This window comes from Otolemur garnettii, unplaced genomic scaffold, assembly GCF_000181295.1.
Source record: "Otolemur garnettii isolate 467f Iridium unplaced genomic scaffold, OtoGar3 scaffold00057, whole genome shotgun sequence".
In the NCBI taxonomy this organism is placed as follows: Eukaryota; Metazoa; Chordata; class Mammalia; order Primates; family Galagidae; genus Otolemur; species Otolemur garnettii.
The window spans coordinates 1,926,672-1,939,416 of record NW_003852452.1 but is presented as its reverse complement, the minus strand read 5'-3'; the positions used below and the strand labels follow the sequence as shown (position 1 = coordinate 1,939,416).

General features: G+C 37.1%; 1 protein-coding gene across 1 annotated transcript in view; it reads left to right on the top strand.

Annotated features, from left to right (window-relative positions):
• Positions 1–12,745, top strand: part of ABCC9 (ATP binding cassette subfamily C member 9) — a 126,471-nt gene that overhangs the window by 75,423 nt on the left and 38,303 nt on the right. Inside the window, exons 24-28 of the mRNA XM_023514704.1 lie at positions 2,727–2,823; positions 5,132–5,361; positions 6,062–6,210; positions 6,420–6,489; positions 9,114–9,271. Coding sequence (XP_023370472.1) covers positions 2,727–2,823; positions 5,132–5,361; positions 6,062–6,210; positions 6,420–6,489; positions 9,114–9,271 — 704 coding nt within the window. The remainder of the gene's footprint in view (positions 1–2,726; positions 2,824–5,131; positions 5,362–6,061; positions 6,211–6,419; positions 6,490–9,113; positions 9,272–12,745) is intronic.

Below are 12,745 nucleotides of genomic sequence, written 5' to 3'. Positions count from 1 at the left end.
AAACCACATAAGGTGGAAAGACATATAAAAACCTAGGAGTAGAATAGGACAAATCACAAACGAGACAAGGTATCGTTGACAAGTGCCTACTAGGAGCTGTGCTGTGGGAAGCTTCATTATAAACGTACTGGGGATGGCTCCAAATGACATTTTTTTCAGTGATCTAAATGCCAGGGACAACAGAGTATGATGTAAGTTTAAGGAGTGGGACAATTTATGGTTTACTTTGGAAAGGAGATCTGGAAAAAAATAAGAGCTGTTGGCTCGATATTATAGCAATACGGTTGAGCAAGCCAGGAAGAAAGTCCATGAAGTTGTATTTAGAAATGAAGTGATCACTTGAGATAGCATAGCTCTATAATTAAAGACACATTAGAGGGTTATATATCAACTCAGGGAGATACGGAGTGCGTTAGGTTCTGGATGGGGAAATCTAGTTGGGAGGTGGAATGGTGGCCAGTAGAAGCTGGAATGTATTGCGCACCTGCCCAGATTCCCCATCTGGGGATAGAGGAAATTACTGCCACGTTGCAAAGACCGGGCACCTGAGTTCATTTGGAGCCAGAGAGAATCACACTGCAGAGAACAAGAGCCCTGGAGGACTTTGGAGAGGTGCTGGCACAAACAGCTCTCTGTTTAGTCCGTCCTATGACAGGACAGGGTGTTTACCTATCAGCCAGGGCCAAATTTTCCCCCTAGGGGAAAAAAATTGGCAACATCTGGAGACATTTTTGGTAAATGGGGCAGGAGGATGCTGTTAGCATCTACTGGCTAGAAGACGAGGAGGCTGCCCATTCTGCCGTGTGCAGGCCAGACTCCAGGGCAACAGGTTGCCCAGCTCAAATGTCAGGAGTGCCCCGAGGTGGAGAAAGTCTGGCTGAGAGCCAGAGCAGATGAGCAGTGGAGGAAGAAAGTAAAACCAGAGGATACACAGCCACTCTGCGCAGGGCTTCCCAAAGGAGGTCAGTTCAGGGTTGAGACGCAGATGCCAGGAAAGAATGTGATAAAGTGATAATAGTGAAAACTACAGAGAAGGAGATAAGTTTTAGCTGATTCTAATATTAGTAAAAATTCTAGTTTGGATGGCATCAGCCATTATCTTTGTAATGGTATAAGTGAAATAAAGTAGTATCGTTTGACACTCCCCGCTCCCCTCACCTGTCTTCTCTCCAGGCCAATGAACATTTACTGGATAAATGAAACTAAATTTCTGTTGACTGAATCCAAATATCAACACAATTTAACATTTTGATGCATAGTGAGCTTAATATGATATTTATGCTTACAAAAAATTACTTTTACTTTGGCCTTTGTCTTACAAACATGCAAAATGTAACCAAATCATATATACCCTTATGTTAACCCAAATGTTTTTTAAAAAGAAAAATTACTGTAAAGATATTTATGTTGTTGTCATTTTTATTTTGTTTTGTTCTTAAGTCTCTGAGGTGCTATTTTTTTGCTGACACAGCATAGGAAATTGAACCAAAGTCAAATCTATTTTGTTCCATGATAGGACACACAGAGGATAGAGATGCTTTTTAATTTTTTATTTAGCCTCATTGTTTTTATCTGTTGAGGCAAAATTAAAGGCTTATGTCAACTTGCCTCTGTAAAACTGGCATTTAGGAGATATTTTTGTTTTTTCTCTTTTTAACCAGGAATCTGGAGGTAGTAGAGCTATTTAGAATAGCTCATTCCCTACATCATAGATGCTGTAAGAAGCCAAAAAAGGAAGGAAAAAACCCAGGTCCCTACCTAGGAACCCATCACCAAAGGTCTATTCATTTATTGGTGTCACTGTCAAACTGTGTGGGTTTTTCTCTTTGTATTGGCACCTTCAAGAAGCTCCCAGTGTGTTGCAGGTTCCGAAGGTGTGTGGCTCAGTTGTTTGGAGCTCAGAATGTGTTGCTCCCCACCCTGAAATGGGATGAGGGTTAGTTTTCCCGAACTGCAGAACCTGATTTAACCCCAAATGTAATTAAACTGATATTCTAGTCCTCAGCTGGAGTGTTGGACGCCAGAGCATGGAGAAAACAAAATGCTTCTCCCTTTCTTGAGCCCAAGACAAGTCTTCAGTGACCCCTAAAAGTTTGCAACATTTGTTTTCGTACCTTTCCCTTCTCTTTCCACATCTTTCTTCCTCCTAGAGTTTGTTTTGTAACTGTAAGGCAGCTAAGTGCCCTCATTGCCTATTTATTTCAAAATTACCTGTCTTCTTTCAGATCCTATGGAAATCCCTTTCTTTTGTGCGGTTCTCTTAGCGAGATGCTAAAGAGATTCATTGTGATTTAATAATTCATAAAAGGGGATGATGGATTGCAGTTTAACCAACCTAGAACTGTGTGTGTTTTTAACATTTATTAACGTGAATGCATCCTGAGTTTGAAAAATTACAGGAAGTGCCTGAAAGTGATGTAAAAATAAAACAAGAAGCAGGTGGAACCATGTGTTAGGGTTCAAGGGTCTATCTCTCTGGCCCCGAGTTCAGCTCCATCTCACTGTTGCTGGCCTCATACTTCCCTATACCTCTGAGCACATGGCAATTCCTACACATCTAAGTCATTGCCCCCACAGACACAAGGGTTGTGGGTCTCCGAGTGAACAGAGACCCCTTGAGAAGGGTAAAGGTCACCAGCCATTTATACATGCAGGTCATTCAGGGGTTAAGTCAAAACCTTCTATGGCTCTTAGCTCCTTAAATGATTGCATGATGTCTATTGTAGGATATGGAAGCCGACCAGACAACTTTAGAGAGGAAAACTCTCCGAAGGGCCATGTATTCAAGAGAGGCCAAAGCCCAAATGGAGGATGAAGACGAAGGTAGAGCTTTCTTTTTATATGAAATATTCAAATGTAACAAGATACAAATGTTTTACCTTAGCAATTAACATATGAGGGTCTCCAAGAGGTAGAACAAGCAATTTTGAAAGGGGTGGGGAAAGATAAATCAAATGTATAGTATTGAAAATGAAAAGAGTAAGAGTCAAGGACAAGTGTTTATTGTCCTTGACAATCAGTTGGTGTCTTCAGGGGCTCCACACAGTGAATCCCACTCTATTTGTGCTGTGAGTAATCTAAAAGGAGAAGGTAGTGGGTCGTAAATAAATAGATTTAGATCTTTGCTCAGAAAAATTGGAAAGGTCTAGTATAAGTTAAGGAAATTTCAATCCTTCAAAAATAAACAGTAAATGGGAAATAAGGAGCAGATTGTGTTTTGAAATATCTATTGTATAATTGATTCATTCTGTAAGTCCTCTTGAGGTTTGAGGTTTTCATGAGAATGTGTCAATGAAAGATAAAACAATTATAAAGCTATTTGTTATATTTTGATTTTCTGGATGTAATAGGGTACACTGGAGGACAAAAGATTGACTGAAAGTTTGAAGAATGAGATGAAATAAATACATTGCCTTGACATTGGTTGCCAAGAACCACCTCTTAAGTCCATGGAACAAATGTGTGATACTTCATTTTTCCTATGTAGTATTTTTTAAGATCACAATCCTACAAAACAATTAGAAACCAGAAAATTATAAGTTCAAGCCAAATCGTACCAAGAGCTGCTAACTATTCAGTGTTTCAACAAATGCTTTGTCTATAAATGAATAAATGAAAAACACATTTTGCATTTCAATTTCTGTGATTAGAAATATCCTTAAAGAATTTTAGGTGCTATACATATCAGCTTCTAGAATCCTAACCAAATATTTCTAATGTACTCTAAAATTGGACTTGTTTCTGATTACTCTCTCCTGTAGTCCTGTGCAAGTGTACCACTGGGATGCTGAGTCTGCCCCTGGCTGGTTGTGTCAATCCATTTTCTCTGCTATAAAATAAAATAATAGTACTTTCCTTACAGAATAAATGAAGTAATGTATGTGAAGAGCCAGTTAGGGTACATATTGCAAGCTAGGCTCCTCCTCCAGGTCCTATCAGAATGTGTGTTTAAGCCACCAGGATAGGAAGGAAACAATAGAGGATGCTTCCTTTTCCCTTTGGGGAGTTGGAGTCCTAAGTATTCTCTCCACTTACTATTGGGTAGGTCATTACTTGGACAGATTAGGTACAGGGACAGTGAAGAAATACTATCTTTAGCTGGACAACCATGGGCAACTTGAAATTTTAATCAATGCAGAAACAGGAATGGATATTGGGGAGACAGCTACCAATCTGCCAGTGTCTCTCCCTTTGGTTACGCAAATTTCTATTCCTATCCTCTCACACAGAAAACATGTCCCTTCCACACGGGAGATGACCTGAGACCTAGTCATTGTTTACCACATCTAGCTCAAATATCAAGACCTTCAGCGATGCTCATCATATCCATGTTTTGATCTCTGTGATCTGAGAACCTACAGACTAAAGAGATGTTGTCTGTCCTTCCTAACCACAGCCTGATAAGTACATAGCAGTGAGGTACATACAAGATAACTTTAATAACAACAGCCTTGGGGAAAGGAAAGCATAGGAAACACAACAGTCCCTGGACCATACAAACAGTCAGATTTTGCAAACATTCCTGCCCCAGCAGTGGAGTACCCTACTTAGGGTAGCCCATCTCAGAGTTTCCAAATAGTTTAAACATCTGAGAGGAATCCCTGCTTGTAAAGCTCTGTGGCCCCTGACCTTGCGCTCGGGAAGGCTCCTCCTTGCCCACTCCCCCACATCACTGCATCTAAAACAGGCCCTGGAGAGCATGTCCCTCCCAAACGGGAGCAGATGCTCTCCTGTGCTGTGCACAAATTTTAGAGTCTATTTCTTCCTGATGCAATTTTATATGTATTCAGACATTTAGAAAAAACTTACAGATGTTTGCAGGCCAGGCGTGTGGTTTTATTGGCGATTCAATTCCTTCAATAACTTAATCAGTTTCCAGTCTATACTTCCAGTCAATTTGATGTGCAATCAGCAAATAATCTCATCCAGATACAGTTCTATGTTTATTTATCGTTCATTTACTTTTAGCTATTTTCAAAAACAAATGAGGCTTGTCTTGCTAAAAGCATTTAAAATTTTCAAGACTAATACATAAATACTTTTTTTGGTGGGAAATGAAAATTCTATATACTGGTACCCATCCAAAGCCCAAACAAGTTTTTTGTTTTTTGTTTTTATTTTTTAAATGTAGAGGAAGAAGAAGAGGAAGATGAGGATGATAACATGTCCACTGTAATGAGGCTCAGGACTAAAATGCCATGGAAAACCTGTTGGCGGTACCTGACTTCTGGAGGATTCATCTTGCTCCTCCTCATGATTTTCTCTAAGCTTCTGAAGCATTCAGTCATTGTAGGCATAGACTATTGGCTGGCCACCTGGACGTCCAAGTACAGCATAAACAATACTGGAATAGTTGATAAGGTACAGTGGGTTCCATTCTGTTTTTGAATCTTCACAGAAATATGGAGATTAACAGTAATACCATTTGATCTATTGTAGTTAAATACTAATAGCCCAAATGTCACAGGACTTCTGTGATGATTTAATAAGTTGATAATTACAAGGGGACCTACACTAGAATAAATTGTCTTAATGTTCAAAATGAAATCTACCATCTTTACTTTCATTTTTAAAAGCTTATCATAAAAAACACTTAAAGAAAATGTTTGCGTTTGTATTCAAGGGAGTTATGTGCATGTGTTTTAGATATACATATATGTTATGCACATCCACACAGGATTTTTTTTTCATAGTTCTGATGGAATATGATTTTATCTCTATCAGTGTATAATTTGGTATAATTTGGTCAATCTGTGATTCGGGATGGGAGGAATGAGCTCTGCAATGAAACAGCAAGAGAAGGCCTCAAACTTGAAAACAAACTCTATTACCTTTATCTGCCTGATTGAAAGAGAGTGAAGGGAACAAGTAGGGCTTGACCTGTGGGATTAGGGTGGGAACACTGCCCTGCCTCTCTGAGAACCTGTACTCTTTCAGCTGTCTAAATGTATGCAAAATAATGAAGTCAACAATTTTGTCTGACCTCAACGTTTGGTTTTCCAGTAAGAAAAATATTCACCTGACAATTTTCTACATGCTTTTTGTGTTGGTTGCTTTGTAGACCTACTATGTGGCTGGCTTTAGCATACTTTGTGGAGCGGGTATTTTCCTTTGCCTTGTTACATCTCTCACCGTAGAATGGATGGGTCTCACGGCTGCCAAAAATCTTCACCATAACCTTCTCAATAAAATAATTCTTGGACCAATAAGGTAAAAAAAGTAGTTATTTCTCACTCCCACAAAGTCCTGAAAACATGCATCTTAAAATTAAAGTGAAAGTTGAAAGAATTTCCTTAGTCCTCGAGCAAATGAATAGCATCTTTCTCATTTTCATGACTCTAAAAATGTCTGTCCATTAGAAGTCCTCAAGTTCCAGATAATTTAGCATCACTATATTCTTCAATCTGTTTATATCCTAGGTTCTTTGATACAACACCCCTGGGACTAATTCTCAATCGCTTTTCAGCTGATACTAATATCATTGATCAGGTAAGTACCCAAGTTACTTCCAAGTTAAAAAATAAATTTCTTAGTATAAGCTAAATAGCATTTTAAGATAAAGCGTGCTTCCCATTAACAATAGAGGACTGCTAAAATTTAAATGAAGGCCTACTTGCAGTCATATCAATGTAATACACCCAAATGATTTCTGGAATTAAATATTAAGGGAAAAAACGTTAGTACAAACTAATTTGTTTATGTAAAAGAAGATACTTAGAGAATCAGCATGAAATAAAGAGAAATATTTAATAATGATCTAACATTTTCATTATATAAAGGAATGATTTTGATCAATGTTGTATCTCCACTAATGGTATAAGGTTTTTAAAGTTTGGTATTGTTCAGTAAGTTCTCACCTATTGGGTACAATGTACAGGTCTATGAGAAATTTCCTGGGTGAAAGATTCAATTACAACTTGTACTTTACAGACACAAACAATGTAACCTGATGTATGTACTCTCATATTAATCTAAAATTTAAAAATAAAAGTTCACTATTCATAGAGTATCTTCTAGAAGTGAAGGGTGTGATGCCAAGCTATCTGAAATGTCCTTTACTTTTCCTAGGTTGGCTCCTGAAGCTTTAGATGGTGTGGTATTTTAGGGAGTATCATAAGAAAGGCCTGCCCTGGCATTGTGGCTCATGTCTGTAATCCTAGCACTCTGGGAAGTCAAGGCAGGTGGATTGCTTAAGCTCAGTAATTCAAGACCAGCCTGAGCAAAAGTGAGACTTTGTCTCTACTAAAAATAGCTGGGTGTTGTGGTGGGCACCTATAGTACCAGCTACGTGGGAGGCTGAGGCAACTACTTGGGAGGCTGAGGCAAGAGGAACACTTGAACCCAAGAATTTGAGATTGTTGGAGATATGATACCACGACACTCTACCCAGGATGACAGAGTGAGACTCTGTGTCTAAATAAATAAATAAATAAAAAGAATGGCCAGTTTAGCCTAAGGTCTTCTCTAGAAGTTGGTCCTGAAATTAAAGATATTAAATACTGAAATCGGATCACTCTAAGAGCAGAACCCTTAGAATGATTGAGGAAAGAATCCATCAAATCTAGCCCTAGCCTGTTCTGGCTTTGCAGAGTGACATTAAAAACATCTAAATTACCCTTGGTTTAGAAAAAGAATGTTGTATACATGAAGCTGATTAAAAAGTATGCTGAGAAATTCTGATGGTTTCACGGCCTTCGTGTTAGATCTCATTGTACCTGAAACACTTCGTAAGGAATATGTATTGCAGGAGAAGAGATGAAACAGCTATTATCTAGATGATGTGATTGCTACCTAGAGAATTCAGAATAATTAGTAAAATTAAGAACCAATTAGAAAAATTCAGCAGCACATCTGCATAAGTTATATGAAAATGGCAACTTACTCAACACCAATTAAAAATATTGTGAAAAATAAATTCCATTCATAATAGAAACTATACAAACAGAAATAAATATAACATAAAGAAAGAAATTCAGCAATCCCAGAAGTTCTAAAAATCCTATATACATAGAGAGAATTTTCTTATATATATCAAAAAATTACTACAAAATTAATTAGAACACTCCGTTGATCAGAGAGGATAGTAGACCAAAAGAACAGAATGGAGAAATTCAAAAGCACCAGCATGTATAGATACTTAACATCTTAGTAAGAAAAGGATTAACGTTTTAATAAACAATATTGAGATAATTAGCTAACCACAAATACAAAACAAATATATACAGAATAAAAACATAAAGTTATAAAATACAATGTAGGAGAGTAGTTTTATAATCTTGGGATAAGAAAAGTTTTTCTAAATAAGATATGGAACTAAGAAACAAAAAACAAAAAGGCCAATAGAAGTGAATATAAAAAGCTTTAAACATCTATTGAGCTAAAAATACCAAAGACAAACATAAATATGGCAGATAAACTAGGTGTACTCCCACCTACTGGGTACAATGGAAGCATATATGGCACACTTCCTGGGTGCAGAACACAACTATAAGTACCTTACCTAACAACACAAGCATTGTAACCTAATAGTTTATGTCCTCATATTAATCTGAAATTAAACAAAATAGATAAACTAGAAGAAAATTTTTCAAAAAACGCATAAGAAAATAAACATCATAACATATAAAGAGCTCCCACAAATCACTAAGAAAAAGATAAATAATCCAATCAAAAATACTCAAAGGATATTAACAATTACAGAAAATTAATTTAAATGTCTTACAGGAGGGAAATAGCTAAATAAACTTTTTAATATCATGCAACAATTAAAAAGAAATAAATTTGAATACACTGCTGTGAGAAGGGTTAGTCTATCTTGTTCAGTATAATAAAATAAGCACATGAATAAATAAGACTTATTGTATAGTACCATTTATATAAATATTAGGTAGATTGGTAAATACTGATCAGTGATATTTATATAGATAAATAGACATATGGATATACTGAACTATGAGAATTAAGTGAAGAATTGCTTACAATGAATAAGTTTATATACTACTTTTGTAACTAATTATATAACATCATTAATATAAAATAAATACTTTCATTGCATTATAGTCAGTGTGTCATTTGAGCTAAAACATATTTTTTCTTCCAAACTACCTAACTAGCACATCCCTCCAACTTTGGAATCTTTAACTCGCTCAACACTGCTCTGCCTGTCTGCCATTGGGATGATCTCTTTTGCTACTCCTGTGTTCCTGGTTGCTCTATTGCCCCTTGGGGTTGCCTTCTATTTTATCCAGAAATACTTTCGAGTTGCCTCTAAGTAAGTAAAACAGTGTTGTACTCATTTCTCAAGCTTATAGACAGTCAGTGCTCTGTTATCAATGGGTTCTACATTTGTGGATTCAACTAAGCACAGATTGAAAATATGTTCTTTAGGGGAAGAACTTGCAAAAAGTGCCAAAAAAGCAAAATTTAAATTTGTCTTATGCCAAGTCCTACATTGAATCCACAGTCATGAAGTGCAAGTATTGCATTTGGTATATAAGTAACCTAGAGATGATTTTAAATGTATGGGAGGATTGCATAGATTATATGCAAATACCATGCTTGATGTAAGGGATCTGAGTATTCACAGATTTTAGTAGCTACAGGTGTCCAGGAACCAGACCCCCATAGGGACAATGAGGGTATTTGATTTACTATGACCTACATTTGCTATAAAGTTTTTTATAACTTTATGGAATTTAGAAATTCAACCCCAAACATATATTAACATGTGGATTGATCTATTGAGTTTTCAATCCACAGATTGCCAAATTTTTCATTCTATAGTCCCTTTTTTCCCTGTTCATGACATTAATAGTAAATTCACAACATCACACACAGTCGCAAAGAGTAAGTGAATTAATATCATTACAGTCCACTTATGCGGGAAAAGCTAAAAAATTTATAGTTCTTAAAATACATTTGTCAAAACTAGTAAAAGTAAAGAAAGTTTGAAGAAATAAATCAAAGTGGTGACTATAAAGTAGGTAACCTTGAATGTCTGACGGGAGCACTGTAACTTAAAGACAATTGGAAAACTTCAGATTGGATCATTTTACATGCATTCGAGTATCTCGCCAAGTAACAAAGTAGCTGTGAATTTTAGATTCTTCTATTCATGTAGGGTTTGTCATTTGCAGAGATGTTGAATAGTTAAGTGAAATATAAGACTGGTTGTTTTGAAATATCTAGTTTAACTTTGAAGCCCCGCTTTAAATAGTTCAGTAAATTTTATGTCTTTACACCAGACACTTATTAACTGGTACAAATACTGTGTTAAACCATGTGGCAGATGAAGAGATCAACAGGACAAGATCATGTTCTCAAAAAATTTAAGTCTCTTGGGAAAACATTTACAGAATCATCCTAGAATGTGGATGGAGTGCTGGGATAAGAAGGAAGGCCTTGAGTTTATTCAGGACACTGAAAATTTTAATATGACCTGAGTAGAGGGAGTAAGAAGAACGCCAGAGGAAGCTAAGAAGGAAAGGGTATAATTGGGAACCTTGGAACATTTATCATATAACATTACATAGTTTTAAAAATGTAATTTCTTCCTTGGGGCTATGGCTTTGGATCCTTCAAATGTCAGGAATCCATATGAAATCTTCTAGGAGTATTTTTTTCACCCCCAGTTTCATCCTCTTTGCTTGCAGCAAATTCAGACCAAAAGGGAGAAGCCAGCATTCAAATTCACGATTTCTTTTCATTTCTTCTAAAATTATTGCTGGTGCTGCTGGCTGGAGGCTCAGAGAAGTTCAAAGCTATTTCATTACTGCTGTTTCCAAAACGTCCCTGCCATCTCACCACTAATACCATCTTATTTCCATCATATATTCATTTGGGCCTATTTTTCCCTGTAGCAATACAAATTGAGTGCAAAGTTTGGACACATATCCCTAGTTCTTTACAAATTTGAATTATGAATTCTGTTCTTTATCAGGGAGAATAATCTGTTAGCATTAGCAGCGACTAAAACGTGGAGATGATCATTTTCAAATAATTAACATTGGTAATGATTACACACCACGCTTACTGGAAATTCTCTGAGAGTTAGCTAATGTAACCCTGTGATATGGTATCTCACAGACAAGAGGGACTTTTTAGATGTTGTAGCGCTTCAGGACTCACCCATGTTGAAAAGCTCAGGCAGCTTGACAGACTATTTTTGTATACACATAAAAGAACTTAAGTGGGGAACTAGCTACAGGAAATGCTGTGAACGTTTGAATATCTCAAATCAAAGATCTGACGCATGGTTAGCTCACGATTCCTTCTTGCTAGGATACAAGATCAAGCTGTGTCCTTACCTCCTTGGTTCCCGGACTATAAACAAGCATTCCTCCTTCCTAAGTTTCTTTCATTCACTACAGACCTCAGTGCTGTGACCACCTGTTGCTTATGTCAGAGTTGCAAATAGCCACTTGGTTGTATGTTTTACAATAACAGACAATTCACATTCCTTCATAGGCCTTTTTCTCCTTCCTCTGTTTTTCTCTCCCATCCCCCATGTGTAATGTCTGAAGTGAGCCAATCCATTTTAGAACGACTTTGCATGTGTGGATGGGATTACACCCACAACCAAGAATGGCCTAAATTAATTGTCGAAGATGATAGAACTGTGTTTATCAGTTCACTTGACTCTGGTGGATGAACGCTAGTGCTAATTCTCTAATTTCCTCTACTATGGAGAATTAGAGAAGGGCAAAAAAAAAAGACTCAGAATTAAGAAGAGTTTGGCTTCGAAACAGGTGGTATAACTCTTAGCCTGTCTTCTAGAAATGCTAGTTCATATGGTTTATGGAAGAGTTGTCATGAGTATGAATCTTTGTGAAAAGGCCAGAGTCAGGCATTTCCATCCACTGAATACTTTATATACTCATGTTACCCCCACACACACGCTTGGAGGAACTGTAAATGAACGTTTCATGAACACAAGGATTGAAACTCATTGTGGCCAAAGCCAAACTCATCATCTCTTCTCTCCAAGTCTCTTCTTTGTCCCACCCATCTGCACCCTGGCAAATAACGGCCATTTTTCAAATCTGCTAATGTTGAAACAGCCCTGCTGCGTTTGACTCTTCTGGTTTTTACCCTGGTATAACTAATTGATCATTGCAACTTATAAATATACTATAGCAGACTATCATCTCATAACCCTCCCTCCTTACTTTAAATCTCACCAGCATGAGAGATTACTTTAAAAGACCTCTCTGGTTAAGTGCTTGATGGCCTATAACATATATATACACAAAATGAAAAAAAATCTCTTATATAAGCTGTCCTAACTAACCTTCCTTACCCTTTCCTTTCATCCTTTCCATTTTCTCCCAAGTTATGCTGATTAAGGGCAGTTGTGATCATCTTATTTCGAGTCTCCAGTGATTTTGTTTTTCTGACTCAGAGATCCCTATGATCTACTCCCACCCTTACAATACCATATCTCTTATATAGCTTTTTCCCATGGTGACACCTTTAAAGGATCCTTAGCACCAGCCAGGTTAAACTTGCCAGGTTCTTCAGACACCTGTGTTTGCTCTCATTAGGCTTTTGGCTGGAAGGCACTTCTTGTCCATTTCATTAAACCCCTCATCATGCCTAAGGTTTGTCCTAAATTCCACCTGCTCAAAGAAAATCCTAGGTATGAATAAGTGCTCTTTCCTCTGTGTCCTATAGCACTTTATTTCAGTTGTTACACACAATGTTCAGCTTCAACCTGTATTTGTGTGTGTGTGTGTTATGTAGTTTA